This window comes from Palaemon carinicauda, chromosome 2 (assembly GCF_036898095.1).
Source record: "Palaemon carinicauda isolate YSFRI2023 chromosome 2, ASM3689809v2, whole genome shotgun sequence".
Taxonomy (NCBI): Eukaryota; Metazoa; Arthropoda; class Malacostraca; order Decapoda; family Palaemonidae; genus Palaemon; species Palaemon carinicauda.
In genome coordinates, this window is record NC_090726.1 from 109,081,840 (window position 1) to 109,098,055 (window position 16,216).

The 16,216-nt window shown below is 39.3% G+C and overlaps 1 protein-coding gene across 3 annotated transcripts in view; it reads right to left on the reverse strand.

The window, feature by feature from the left end:
• The window catches only part of LOC137626247 (uncharacterized), a 382,723-nt gene that overhangs the window by 265,211 nt on the left and 101,296 nt on the right, over window positions 1–16,216 (reverse strand). For all 3 annotated transcript variants that reach the window (XM_068357322.1, XM_068357330.1, XM_068357333.1), the window contains one exon: window positions 3,103–3,258. In XM_068357322.1, coding sequence (XP_068213423.1) covers window positions 3,103–3,258 — 156 coding nt within the window. The remainder of the gene's footprint in view (window positions 1–3,102; window positions 3,259–16,216) is intronic.

The following is a 16,216-nucleotide window of genomic DNA, read 5'->3' on the forward strand; positions in this document are numbered from 1 at the left end:
CGGACAAAGAATGACCATCTTGCTTTGGCGGGTGACAATCCCAGTGTTTGCGTGCCTGCAGGTGACAGGAATAAGCAGAAGGTCTAGGTGACCGATGCGATGGCGAACGTTGAGGTGCTGACGAGTGACGAGAGGCTGACGAACGACGAGTCGGCAAACAGCGAGTCCTAGGCGAGGTCAGAGATTCTGGCGAGTGATGAGCACACACTGGCTAATGGAGAGACTGACGCTGACGATCTCGCGAAAAGTGAAAGTCACGAGGTGACGAGTGACGATCACGAGCATGAGGGCATCGGTCACGAGTGACAATCGTCTGAAAACGAGCGACGAGGGCCCAAAGGCAAACGTCTGGCAGGAGAGGGCAATTGATTGGTTTTATAACACTCAGAACACTGTGGGAAAAATTGACTTAACAATAAACAGGAGCCAAGATAGTAGTTTTCCTATTCACTTGAGATAATAATTCATCAATTCAATTTAAAAAAAAAATTTGAGGAAACTGGATAAGTCAGCTTTTGATAAATTGGATGAATGTTATTTGGATACCTTTCTGATATATTTCCTTAATTGTAAAGGAGATATCTTATCTGAGTCGGGCTCTTCCTCTGTATCATCTTCTCCCTTTTGGTAAGATAAGTTCTCTAAAATGTTAGCTACAAGCCATACTATTTGTTTACTTTGAACAGGAACCTTTGCGCCTGCAGAAGGCAATGGACTCGTTTCGGCAGTTCTAACACCTACATTCAAACTGTTAGGGAAACTCGAGATGTGCTAGTAGCTGAGCCTAAAGGAGACCGAAGTACAATGTCATCTGAAACATGATGTTACCAATCAACTAGCACTGAAACTTTAAAAAATTTATGTAATATAGTACTGTATAGGTAAACTTTGTTCCAGAGGAACCATACGAGATGACACACACTAATACAGGTAAATAGTATGGATATACTGTAACTGGTTGCTTATGAGTGCTTAATTCAGCCTGCAGAAAGATTTTATGATCCAGGCTACTAGTTGGGTCTCCTACCTCTAAATCCAGTGGTCAAAATAAGCAGATAGGATTGCAAAATTATGAGTATTTTTACAGTAAAAGGATTTGTAGTAATTAAGTGGGATGCCTTAAGAGAGGTGATACACTCCATCAATTGTTGTACACCTTTAGAACCCTTAATGACTGGTGCACTAGTACCACTAGGCAAACCTTGAGGAGTTAGGCTAGGAATCAAAACTGAGGAGGTCAAGCTCGAATCTCTACTTTTGCCAATGACTCACAAGCCTTAGATTTAACAAAAGAAGCCAAAGATGGCAAGAACTTTTGAAGTTCATTAATATAAAAGCCCAAAACTTGTTAATGCTGGATTGGAATTATCACCATTCTAATTTACTTTTATATTAAGTCAACTACAACCTGAACATACTTTTTCATAAGAAGAATAATAAGGCTTTTGCATTCCTCACAACAATTATCTAAATCATAATATTGCCCCTTACACAAAACACAAAAAGAATGTGATCATGATTTCCTAGAAAACTACAAAAGTATTACTAACCAATCCAGAAGACATCCCTTATGATCACAAACAAATTAAATAAAATTTTTAAAATGCTTTACTAAATGAGAGAGATAAACAATTTGTCTATATATCAAGCACAATTCAACAATAACACTGAAAACAAAGCATCTACTGCAAGGGTTCTCAACATTTTTCCCATTATGTATACCCTGAGTTTACTTGAAAACCTAGTAATCTAACATTGAACAAATTGGTAATTTAATTAACTTAAGATATTGAGATGAAACACTGATATTCCAAATATTTTACAAAGCTACTACACATGCAATCAAACAATTCTGAAATACAGTACATCGAAGGCTATGCCTCTTTGTTACAAACAAGTTACTCAATTCGAGGAGCAGTATTGAACAGGTGGAATTGTAGGCCAAGTTACACATTTAAATCAATCAATCAATCAATCTCTCTCTCTCTCTCTCTCTCTCTCTCTCTCTCTCTCTCTCTCTCTCTCTCTCTCTCTCAACTTGAGGTTATTGCCATTAATCAATAGATTGTTTCAATACTGTACTAAAGGTGCAAATCTGTTGAAAGAAAAAAATAATAGGAAATTTTTAGTGCTAGGATAAACGTAGATATAAGCCATGCTTAGAGAGATAAGCAAAAAGAACATCAAGGGGAGGTTCATGGAAATCACACAACTGAATCTGGTAATTACAGTACTGCGAATTGAAATTATTTTGAGATCTGCATGAAGAATTAATTGGTGGGGTTTGGATGTTCATGTAGCATAGCTGAAAAAATATATTTCATTAGGTTTTAGTAAATATTAGAGCGATCGAAGGTTAAGTACTCATCAAAGTGGACCGAAGTTCAAATACTAATCACAGTGTATCGAAATTTAAGTACTAACCACAATGGATGTTAATGTACCATAGATGATAATGTATATTTCTATATTAAGTTCAAGTACTAGCACAGTGGATTGAAGTTTAAGTACTAATCACAGTGGATCAAAGTTTGAGTATTAATCACAATGGATAGAAGTTTGAATATTAATCACAGTGGATCAAAATATGAGTATTAATCACAGTGATTCAAAGTTTAATTACTAATCAAGGTGGATTAAAATCTGGAAAAAATAATTTAGCAGTGTTCAGGAAAGGGGGAATAGGAATTTTGGGGAATTGTCAGTGAATTCAATATAATTCATCAGAACAATAAGATAAACTGAAATATACTACAGTATTAAGACAATCTTGTGTCCACACTGTAGGTCTACACAGTATTATTACCTGGACGAGTAGATGTGTGACCAAACATTATTATGTTCTCGAATAAAATGATAGTTGTACTTAATATTGTATATGACTGAATTGAACATTATTTGCCGATTAATTTCCTTATTATTATATACATATTTAATTTTAGTAAGAATTCTCAGATACCCTTTCGTGTAAAACAAAATAATTTAGTAGTATGCAATTAGAAATATTTGGTTAAAATACCGCATACAAGACCCGGGGCACTTCAAATGAAAGTTCATTACATGAAGACTAGCATTTAGTAAACCTACAGGTACCTAACTTACCTTAGCCAGCTTTCTCAGAAACTCTGGTGGGCGAGAAGAATTTATCCGAGGGCTTTTACTACCGCATTTTGGGGATGGCTCAGCAGAAGTAACATTTCCACTATTTTGAGTATCACTAGGACTAAGGTTGCTCATCATCACTTTGACTGACGATGACTGTAATAAGGAATTCAAGTGCACTTACATAAGTTTTCATTTCTGATAGATGTATTGCTATGAGCCTTTTGAAACCATAGTACAGTACTAAAAATACCATTTCCTTGAAGAATTTTAACTATTCAAAAGTTAGAAGGTACAAAATATATAATTTCAAATCCGGCTATAATTTTTTTTCTTATAAACTGTATATATAATAATTTCTATTTCTATTATGATTTTTGCATTCACATTCTCTGTGTGTTGGATCTAGAATTCTATTTAGGTTCATTTTCTATTTATTAATATACTAATCAGTTTTATAAGACAAAGAAACAATGGATAATTACCTAATCATGAAAATATTACTGGGTAAAATCATGCCCCTCTGGCCGCGGGAGCATAAAAACAATTAGAATAGCGCCAAAGTATCCCTGCGTGTCGTAAGAGGCGACTAAAAGGGACGGGACAAGGGGACTGGGAACCCCCTCCCCTGTATTATAATCCTGTGAGACATCAAAGAGGTAGAGCTGGGGGGAGAGTGACTGCTCCCCGCACTCTAGTTTTGGGGTGTTTGACTGTGCGTGGATGTAGTACGACAGAGAGTAAAAGATGTGAGATTGGAAGTATGTTTAAGAATAGAAGGGTGGATATATTGGCTTTGTGTGAGACATAAAAGGGAAAAGTGAAGTGACGTTTGGTGAAATGTCTGGTAGAGTGTCTGGGATTGAAAGGGAAAGAGTAAGAGAAGGTGTGGCTTTAGTGCTGAGTGAATAGATGACAGGTAAAGTAGTGGAATGGAAGGAGATATCATCTAAGTCAATATGGGTAAGGGTTAAGTTGGGTAGGGAATGTTGGGCTTTTGTCAGTGCATATGGGCTAGGTTGTGAGAAAAGTGAAGAAGAGCAGAACGAGTTCTGGAATGAATTAACTAGGTGTGTAGAAGGACTGGGTAGAAGGAATTATGTAGTTGTCATGGGTGACTTAAATGCTAGAGTGGGCGCTGGAGAGGTAGAAGGTGTCATTGGGAAGTATGGCGTACCAGGTGAAAATGAGTGGTGAGAGACTGGTATATGTGTGTTGAGCAAGAGATGGTGATAAGTTCTAGCTTTATCAAAAAGAAAGATAAAAACAAGTATACATGGGTAAGAGTGGCAAATGGAAGAGTAGTAGAATGGGCGTTAATGGATTGTGTGTTGATAACTAAAAGAATGTTTGAAAAATTGAAAGACGTGCATGTATTTAGGGGTATGGCTAATGGTATGTCTGATCATATTTTGGTGGAAGGAAAATTAGTTGTAGCAAAAGAGTGGGGGAATAGAGTAGGTGGATGTAAAATGGAGCTAGTGAGGGTTGAAGAGCTAAATAAACCGGAGGTAAAAAGTAAACATCAAGAAAAGTTGAAAATGGCATATGACGAAGTGAAAGTAGGAGAAACTGGTAATTTAGAGGAGTGGAAGTTAGTAAAAGAAAATTTTGTTGGGATTGCAAGTGATGTGTGTGGCAAATTTGTTGGAGGCAGCAAAAGGAAGGGCAGTGAATGGTGGAATGAAAGAGTGAAGGTAAAAGTGGAAGAGAAAAAGAGGGCTTTTGAAGAATGGCTGCAGAGTAATAGTGTAGAGAAGTATGAAAGATATAGGGAGAAAAATGTAGAAGTAAAGCGCAAGGTAAGTGAGGCAAAGAAGGCAGCTGACCTGAGGTGGGGTCAGGGATTGGGTCATTCATATGAAGAGAATAAGAAGTTTTGGAAAGAAGTGAAGAGAGTAAGGAAGGCTGGTTCAAGAATTGAAGAGACATTGAAAGATGGAAATGGAAGATTGTTAAAAGGAGAGGAGGCAAGGAAAAGGTGGGGGGAGTATTTTGAAAGTTTACTGAATGTTGAGGATAATAGGGAGGCAGATATAATTGCTGTTGCAGGTGTTGAGGTGCCGGTGATGGGAGATGAGAATGAGAGAGAGATTACAAGAGAGGAAGTGAGGAGAGCACTAGATGAAATGAGAGTAGGAAAAGCATCTGGTATGGATGGTGTGAGAGCTGAGATGTTGTAGGAAGGGGGTGTGACTGTAATTGAATGGTTGGTGAGATTGTTTAATAGATTGTTTAATATGTGTTTTGTGTTGTCAATGGTACCAGTAGATTGGGTTTCTGTGTGTATTGTACCACTATACAAGGGTAAGGGAGATGTGCATTTGTGTTGTAATTCAAGGGCTATTAGTTTCTTGAGTGTAGTTGGAAAAGTGTATAGTAGACTACTGATTAATAGTATTAAGGATAAAACAGAGAATGCAATCTTATAAGCACAGGGTGGTTTTAGAAGAGGTAGGGGTTGTATGAATCAGATTTTTAGTTAGGCAGATATGCGAGAAATATTTAGCAAAAGGTAAGGATGTGTATGTTGCGTTTACGGATCTGGAGAAAGCTTATAGAGTTGATAGGGAAGCAATGTGGAATGTGATGAGGTTATATGGAGTTGGTGGAAGGTTGCTGCAAGCAGTGAAAAGTTTCTACAAAGGTAGTAAAGCATGTGTTAGGATAGGAAATGAAATGAGTGATTGGTTTCCGGTGAGAGTGGGACTGAGACAGGGATGTGTGATGTCACCGTGGTTGTTTAACTTGTATGTTGATGGAGTGGTGAGAGAGGTGAATGCTCAAGTGCTTGGACGAGGATTGAAACTGGTAGATGAGAATAACCATGAATGGGAGGTAAGTCAGTTGTTGTTTGCGGATGATACTGTGCTGGTTGCAGACGCGGAAGAGAAGCTTGGCCAATTAGTGACAGAATTTAGAAGGGTGTGTGAGAGAAGGATGTTGAGATTAATGTGGGTAAGAGTAAGGTTATGAGATATACGAGAAGGGAAGGTGGTGCGAGGTTGAATGTCATGTTGAATGGAGAGTTACTTGAGGAGGTGGATCAGTTTAAGTACTTTGGGTCTGTTGTTGCAGCAAATGGTGGAGTGGAAGCAGATGTACATCAGAGAGTGAATGAAGGTTGCAAAGTGTTGGGGGCCATTAAGGGAGTAGTAAAAAATAGAGGGTTGGGCATGAATGTAAAGAGAGTTCTGTATGAGAAAGTGATTGTACCAACTGTGATGTATGGATCGGAGTTGTGGGGAATGAAAGTGACGGAGATACAGAAATTGAATGTGTTTGAGATGAAGTGTCTAAGGAGTATGGCTGGTGTATCTCTAGTAGATAGGGTTAGGAACAATGTAGTGAGGGTGAGAACGGGTGTAAGAAATGAGTTAGCAGCTAGAGTGGATATGAATGTGTTGAGGTGGTTTGGCCATGTTAAGAGAATGGAAAATGGCTGTCTGCTAAAGATGATGATGAATGCAAGAGTTAATGGGAGAAGTACAAGAGGAAGGCCAAGGTTTGGGTGGATGGATGGAGGGTGGGAAGGAAGCTCTGGGTGATAGGAGGATAGATGTGAGAGAGGCAAGAGAGTGTGCTAGAAATAGGAATGAATGGCGAGCGATTGTGACGCAGTTCCGGTAGGCCCTGCTGCTTCCTCCGGTGCCTTGGATGACCGCGGAGGTAGCAGCAGTAGGGGATTCAGCATTATGAAGCTTCATCTATGGTGGATAATGTGGGAAGGTGGGCTGTGCCACCCTAGCAGTACCAGCCAAACTCGGTTGAGTCCCTTGTCAGGCTGGGAGGAACATAGAGAGGAGACGTCCCCTTTTTTTGTTTCATTTATTTGATGTCGGCTAACCCCCAAAATTGGGGAAGTGCCTTGGTATATGTATATAAAATCATGAGGTTTACTTATATTTTTTAGGTTTAGAGGATTAGGCCAACCATGTCTTAAAATACATTAGTTTTTTAAATTAATTTCTTGATATAACAAGCTCTTAGGTATTGGAAATTAAGTGAAATTCTAAATAACTGATCAAGGAGATATACAGTATATCTGAAACTTGCTTTTACATTCAGCAGGCCTAACATTCAAATAATTTGGAGTTCCCATATCAGTCTTTAGTTGGTCTATCATTCAGATCGAGCTTTCATCCCTCACAGTTTACTTCAAAATGTAAGTTTGCAAAGCCACTACTTTTGATTTGCAATACTGTACTATCAAAAGACCCATAATCCATGTTACACGGCAACACTGCAGACTTGAGAATATTTCCTCATTCTAGGTCCTCACCCAGAGTCAAGGCCTTCAAAACTTCCAGGAGTTTAAAGCAACTGATATGTAGTTTTATTTCATCTTAACCTCTAAACCCAAAAAGTGGAGTTAGTACAAGTTTGCATTCAATATTTTTGTCTGACGTGAGGTTTAGGTTCTAGATTTCTAGGTTGGAACTGGCTGGAGGACAATCCCTGTTCTTCTACCATGAGATGACTTCATCTATATTGGTTAAGAAGGGAATGAAGATAGACCTGCGGATGAGGATCTGTCAAAGTATTTTTTTGGATAGAACTGCAGTGGCCTCATTTTGGGTTCCTGACTTTTGTAATAATCCAATGGTGTCCACTACATTTGATCACTTGCTTAGTTGCATAGCCCAGAATTCTTTTAGAGAAATAAGGAAGGATTCAAATCTTCCCTTTGAAGAAATTTCAAAGCAAGCCGAGTCAAATCATAACCCCAAATAAGAGTAATGAGAAGGCATGAATTGGGAATGCTATGTACTCACCAAAGTTGCAACTTCTTCATGGGCATTATAATAGTTTCTCTGGCCCTAAAAATTTGCCAGGGGACTAAAAAACTCTCATACCTGAAACAAGCTTCTTTTATTTGCCAATGAAGCCATGAAAAGGTGTGGAGTTCGTAAGACTTCATCATGGCAACCTACCAGAGGAACTTTCTTAATTCTGGATGAATTGGACCATGAAGACCTACCACAGGAACTTTCTCAAATCAGAATGAATTGAAACAGAAAAATGTGCATCAGAAAAGGTGAAAGAAAACATCTGATCATTCTTTTAGATTTACAAGAGGAGTTCACATCCATCGAGAACATTGTGAAGATTAACTTGCTGAAGTCAAGGGTGTTTAAAACTGGTTTCCAGTGCCCTGACACCTTGACTAATATAGATACAAAAAAGTTCCTTATTGTTGCAAAGAGAAGAACAGTCTGGTTTGTTGACGTGCGGCAAGAAGCTTATCGGAAAAGCCGCAAAAGGAGGATACAGTATCTCGGGTACGTACATCTTTCCCCGAGAAGCTTTAATGCTTAAAGTTCTCTTTCTACGATGTCTATCCCTTACAGGAAAAGGGCCAAAAGTCTCATTGAGGTGACTTGATTGAAAGGTTCTTGCTTATTGGCAAGACAAAAAAAAGTCTGAGGATTGAATTTTGGCCAGGATTTAGCTTTCACATTATGTATCAAAGTCAAATTTAGTGTACACTGATAAGGGGTCTTTTCCAGAGCCAAATTTGAGGCCTGAACAAATACATTTACTTGACCTTTTTGCTTAATTATTATTACTATTATTACTCGCTAAACTACAAACCTACTTGGAAAAGCATGATGTTATAAGCTCAATGGCTTTAACAGGGAAAATAGCTCAATGAGGATAGGTAATAAGGAAATAAACAAACAATATGAGCAGGAATGAACACAGTAAACAATATATCCCAAGATCAGTAACATTAAAATAAATGTCATATATAAATTATGAAAAAAGACATGTCAACCTTCTTAACATAAAAACATTTTCAGCAAATTTGAACTTCTGAAGATACAAAAATTCAACTACCTTATTAGGAAGCTCATTCCACGGTATGGTCACAGTGTACCTTTGTTCAGCAGGGGACGAGAAGGCGGATTCAGAATAAAAGCAAGCTTCTATTATTCTGTAATCAACTTTCTTAAGTAAGAGCAAAGCTTCCCTCTCATGTTTATAACTACTACACGTGAGAATAGTATGAATAGCTTCACTTACACTAATTCAAAAGACTGTAGTCAATGAACTTGAATAACAACAAGTTTCCTAGAGCCTGGGAACCTTTCCTCAGCATTAATAAGGCAGTCAAGGATCTAATGCTGTTGCAGATTACATCCAACAAAGAATCTACAAAAGAAAGGGTTCCAATGATCTTCAAGACAGACTCTAGCATTACCATCTCTTTGCGAGATCAAAGTCTTTCCAATGGTCATTAAACTATCCTTGCATATGTAATCAAACAGTCCATGTGCCAGCATCTGAAATCCTCCCCTACTTTCTATTGGGATTTTTCTTAGTGATCTTTTAATACCTGTGGGTGCATTCTTTCACAATCAGGCTGCCTGACACATGACCTTTGGTAATTTTGGCTTGTAAGCCAATTTTAATACTACTTAATGGGATGGGTTATTTATATGAAACTCACTCTGTTAGTGTGTGTAGAATTAAAAATGATACTCTTGGGCAATTTCATTTCATATTTGTTCTTGTTGGACCTTTATATGCCCTATCTTATGCTTATTACAATCATCCACCTTTGTGTTGTGGGATGATATTATACCAATCTGGCTTTGAGGTCAAGATCAGCAATCTCTGCATTAATTTTGTAGTTGTTTAGTTTCTCTGCAGTTACTTTGAGTGTATATTAGGCATTATGAGTTTACACTTGATTGTAATTTCAATACTACCTTTGACATTCTTTCTGCATTTGTTTCATATCAAATAGACAATCTTAGAGAACAGTGGAGAAGATTCATTCTCTTTTGTTGACATTTTTACTCTTTGATCTGGAAGCAGAGGGTTTCATGCCCTTCATGTCATGTTTCCTTTTGAAATCTTTGACAAATTGGTAAAATTCTTGTAACATCAAGTATGAGTTCCAAAAACGGCTCCTAAAATGTGTTTAGTACATTATTACACATTTGATAGTCTCTCTCATTCACTTTATCACTTTTCTGTCTGATCTCTTTCTTTTCTTGAGTGGTCCGAAAACTATGATCAATAAGCTGCCTTATATTATATGACTTTTTTGGAGTACTGTATAATGAATCATACAGGTGAAATAGATTGTTTTTGATGATTTTGCTTTTGCTTTCAAATTATATTAAAACTTTTGTGGCTTTTTGTCCGAAACTTTCATAGTAGCCATGGTTTCACTTACTTCTCTAAAAACCAAATAACACGATGTTAATCAAATTAAGAAAAATTAGTCACAATGAGATATTGTTGATACTACTATTGTTATTAGTTTCAAAATATCAAAAATAAATTCCTTAACCCAAATAAATGTATGACTAAATGCATTACACACAATTACAGCAATGAAAACAAAAAATAATATTTTTGCAAAATGTTATTTTCATTATAAAATAAATTTTTGAACATACTTACCAGGTAATTATGTACAGTATATAGCTTAGGTCTCTGACGTCACGGCAGAAAATTCAAAACTCGTGCCAATCGCCGATTGGATAACCAGGTGTACTACCTCCTCGCCTCTAGCAAGGTACCTAGAAACCATTCCATGTTTATCCATATCTTCCATGCCTCTAGTCTCTAGAGAGGAGGAGGGGGGGGGATTTTAACTATACATAACTACCAGGTAAGTGTGTTCAAAGATCTATTTTATAATGAAAATAAAATTTTTAAACACAAGACTTACCTGGTAGTTATGTATATAGCTGATTAACACCTTTGGTGGAGGGTTAGACACAGCCAATATAGTTGGAATTTTACTTAAAAGTTAATAAACAAACTTAAGGGTTCGTACCTGACAAGGAAGCTGACTTCAATGAATTCTTTCAATATGTGCGCTTTCCTTAGGAAACTTGGCGATCCACCCAGGGGGCTGAAGATCTCTAGGAGCTGTCAAACCAGTCTAAAAACCTCTTATGTGACAGGACCTCTTCAAATACCCTTGTTCCAGGCACTCTCAAGGAACAAATTGAACATCTAACTAAAATCAAAGATTGTGGGAGACTGTCGCAATCACCACAAACAACCATAACAAAAAAAAAATAAAAGTTCCAAGAGAAGAAAAAGGTATTAGGATATGGCAACGTGTATATATATATGTATGTATATATATATATATATATATATATATATATATATATATATATATATATATATATATATATCTATATATATATATCTATGTATATATATATATATATATATATATATATATATATATATATATATATATATATATATATCTATATATATCTATATCTATATATGTATATATATATAAAATGATATTTTCATTATAAAATAAATTTTTGAATATACTTACCCGGTGAATATATAAATAGCTGACGTCTCCGTCGGTCGACAGATTCCAAAAACTCGCGAGCGATCGCCATGAAGGATGCCGGGTGTGCCCACCAGCGCCGACTATCGGTCAGATACCGCATATACTTCTCAACCAAACCAGTTTTTCTCAGTCCGTAGGGTCTCTATCGGGGAGGAAGGGAGGGCCTTTAATATTATATATTCACCGGGTAAGTATATTCAAAAATTTATTTTATAATGAAAATATCATTTTTAAATATTAAACTTAGCCGGTGAATATATAAATAGCTGATTCACACCCATGGTGGTGGGTAGAGACCAGTATTAAAACAATAAAGGCGTATATGCTCAAGAGTTTTTGACAACTATTCAAAAAACAAACTTAAGTATAGGTACCTGGTAAGGAAGATGACTCTGATAATTACTCTGCCTCATTAGTCCGCTATCCTCACGAAGCCCAGCGATCCTCTTAGGATGCTGAAAGACTCCCAGGAGCTGCTATATCCAGGGTGAACACCCCTATAACAGGACCTCATCAATACCCTTAATCTGGGCGCTCTCAAGAAAGAATATTTTGACCACCCGCCAAATCAAAAAGATTGGGAAAGACTTCTTAGTCTCCCGTACAACCCAAAATAAGATTAAAAATTTCAAGAGTAGATTAAAAGGATATTGGGATTAAGGGAATGTAGTGGTAGAGCCTTCACCCACTACTGCACTCGCTGCTACGAATGGTCCCAGTGTGTAGCAGTCCTCATAAAGAGTCTGGACATCTTTCAAGTAATATGAAGCGAAAACCGACTTGCCTCTCCAAAAGGTCGCGTCCATAATACTTTTAATGGATCTATTTTGCTTAAACGCTACAGAAGTTGCTATCGCTCTAACTTCATGAGTCTTGACTTTAAGTAAATTATGATCCTTCTCACTTAAATGAGAGTGTGCCTCCCGAATCAAAAGTCTAATAAAATAAGACCACGCATTCTTCGACATGGGCAAAGAGGGCTTTTTAACGGAGCACCATAAAGCCTCTGAACAACCTCGTCGCGGTTTAGTTCTGGATAAACAAAATTTAAGAGCTCTAACGGGGCACAGCACTCTTTCAACTTCATTCCCCACAATCTCAGAAAGACTGGGGATTTCAAATGATTTAGGCCAAGGACGAGACGGAAGTTCATTTTTGGCCAAAAAACCAAGTTGAAGAGCGCATACTGCTTTATTAGCGGAGACGCCGATGTTCTTGCTAAAAGCATGTATCTCACTAACCCTTTTAGCCGAAGCCAAGCTCACCAAAAAAAGTGTCTTGAGGGTAAGATCCTTCAGGGAGGCTGAATTTAATGGTTCAAACCTGTCTGACATAAGGAACTGTAGGACCACGTCCAAGTTCCAAGCAGAGTCGAAATATGACGCTCCTTGGAAGTCTCGAAAGACTTAAGCAGGACTTGGAGATCTTTGTTATTAGAAAGATCCAAACCCTTATGCCTGAAAACAGAAGCTAACATGCTTCCGTAGCCTTTAATGGTGGATGCAGAGAGGGAGCGACCGTTTCTCAGATAAAGCAGAAAATCTGCAATCTGCGCTACAGAGGCACTTGGAAGAGGAAATAGAGGAGGACTTGCACCAGTCTCTAAATACCTCCCACTTCGACTGATAGATCCTGATGGTAGAGGATCTTCTAGCCCTCGCGATCGCTCTAGCTGCCTCCTTCGAAAACCCTCGAGCTCAAGAGAGTCTTTCGATAGTCTGAAGGCAGTTAGACGAAGCGTGGGGAGGCTTTGATGAAATCTCTTTACGTGAGGCTGTCGCAAGAGATCCATCCGTAACGGCAGACTTCTTGGAACGTCTATCAGCCATAGAAGTACCTCTGTGAACCACTCTCTCGCGGGCCAGAGTGGAGCAACCAACGTCAACCTGGTCCCTTCGTGAGAGGTGAACTTCTGCAGCACCTTGTTTAGGATCTTGAAAGGTGGAAAGGCATAAACGTCCAGGTGAGGCCAGTCCAGCAGGAAAGCGTCTATGTGGGCTGCTTCTGGATCTGAAACTGGAAAGCAGTAAGTCGAGAGCCTCTTTGTCAGTGAAGTCGCAAAAAGATCTATGGTGGGTTGACCCCATGTCATCCATAGCTTCTCGCACACAGTCTTATGCAACGTCCACTCCATGGAGATGACTTGTCCTCTTCTGCTGAGGCAGTCCGCCAAGACATTCATTTTTCCTTGCACAAATCTCGCCAAAGGAGAGATGATACTTGCCTTAAATGAAGTTCCTTCTGATCCGTGGACCAAAGACCCGAGCATTCCAGACTGTCCAGTGGAGCTCCCTAACCCAAATCCGATGCATCTGAATACAACACATGGTTTGGGTTCTTGATCGCAAGAGAAAGACCTTCTCGAAGTCTGATGTTGCTGTCCCACCAAGTCAGACATGTCTAGACTGAGTTGGAGATTGGGAAAGAGATACTCTCTAAGCCCTTCTCCTTGTTCCAATGGTTTAGGTGAAATTGGAGAGGGCAAAGGTTGAGTCTCCCCAGAGAGATAAACTACTCCAGCGATGAAAGAGTTCCCACGAGGCTCGTTCAAACTCTTACAAAGCAACTGTTTTTCTCTTGCAAGTGAAGGACTTTTAACAGAGCTTGTTCCATTCTTGTGGGAGACGAAAAGGCCCGAAAAATCCGACACTGTATCTCCATTCCCAAATAAAGAATAGTCTGGGATGGAGTACTGTAAGTTACGACTTCTCTACGTTCACTGAGACCTAGCTCCTTGGTTAGGTCTAATGTCCATTAGAGGCTCTCCAGACAGCGATTTAATGACGACGCCCTGATTAGCCAGTCGTCAAAATAAAGGGAGGCTCTGAATCCTCAAAAAATGTAGAAAGCTTGCTACATTTTGCAAGGGCCTTGTAAAAACAAGAGGAGCAGGAATGAGGCCGAAGCACAGTGCTCGAAATTGATACATTACTTTCCCGTCCACAAACCTCAGATGTTGTTGAAAGTTTGGATGAATTGGGATGTAGAAGTATGCATCCTGAAGGTCGAGAGAGACCATCCAGTCGCCTTCCCTTACTGCTGCCAAGACAGATTTGGTAGTCTTCATCGTGAACTTTGTCTTGACAATGAACACATTGAGCGCACTTACATCTTAAGTACTCCTGCAGTGAACGTGGCTGCCAGATCATTGGAGCCATCCCTGATAGCCTTGTTCCTGCAGTGAACGTGGCTGCCAGATCATTGGAGCCATCCCTGATAGCCTTGTTCATGCATGACATAATTGTACAGCAATACATTGACAACTGGAGAGACCTTCTTACTTAAGGCTCCCAGTGACCAATCCAACAAATAAAAAACTTCAAACGCTCGAAAAAACTCCTAACAGGAGATGGTCTAGCTCTGAAGCAGACCATAAAATCTTGGAGCGTCTCATGGCTAGACGACGAGGAGAGTCCACTAGGCTTAAGAAGTCTCCCTGGGCAGAGGCAGGTACTCCCAAGCCGAGAACTTCTCCTCGAGCTTCTCCTGTGTCACACCAGACGCCCGAGCGAGAAGCTAATTAAGGAGGAGGAAAAGCAAAAGCAGACTTTCCTAAACTTCACCTGGATTCCAACCAGTCTCCCAGTAAGAGCATGGCCCTCTTGGAAGAACAAGAGAGAACTGACTTCGTAAATGTAGGAGTCGAAGAAAGTCATGCCAAGAGTAAACTCAGACGGCGGAGCAGCCGTTACAAAACGAGTAGGACAAAATTTCACTAAAGAAATTCATAATTAAAAAACAAGGGATTGTTGGACCACCCTAGGTTACTCCTCTTCTGAATGACTCCCCAAAGGTACATTAGTTGAAAGGGGGTCATCAACTTCTTCAGAAGGCACATCATCTGATAAATCTAAAGTCTTGTGAAAGGGAGATTTATATTCAGAATGACGTGAAGGAAAAGCCTGACAGGCTACATCAACTTGTATATGAACAGAAGTTAAAGTTGGAAGGTCGATGTCACGTTGTGACTGCAGAGAATGTTATTCTACTACACGTCGTGACAGAAGTAACTGAAGTTCAAACGTCCCGTAGTAACAGCGGTGACTGCTGTTCGATGCTATATCGTGACTACGATGACTGACCCTCGACGTCACGTCATGTCTACGGTGTCTACCGCTCAACGTCATGTCGTGTCTGCGGTGTCTGCAGCTCAACGTCACGCTGTGACTGCGGTGGCCGACGTTCAAAGCGATCAAAGTTACATCGAGATTTATGCTCCGCATCTCGTTAAACAGCAAAGCTGTCACTAGGGATAACGTCAGCGTGGCGTAACAAAGCTCGTCTAGAAGGTTGAAGACCCGAATCACGTATCCCAGAACCGTGACGTACAAAAAGCAAAGGATCCTTTCGCACAGGAACAGGATCGAAAGCTTCTATTAAAGAAGAAAGCTTTAACAGCATATCTTGCAAAACACTTAACTTCGGATCAACCTGTGACTGCGGTGGCTGACGTTCAAACGTCACGTAGTAACAGCGGTGACTGCTGATCGATGCTATATCGTGACTACGGTGACTGACACTCGGCGTCACGTTGTGTCTACGGTGTCTACCGCTCAACGTCACGTCGAGTCTGTGGCAGAAACGTCTGTACATGAACGTCATCGCTATCAACGGGACTCTTATGATGACTACAGCTAAGACGTTGAACTTGTTCTGAAAATTAACATGTTCCTTTAAATTAGTATCTAAAAAACTTCAGTTTGAAAGAGGAATGAACAAAACGTCAAAATCGATTTACTCTTCCTGCAAAGTGAAACCGTGATTCTC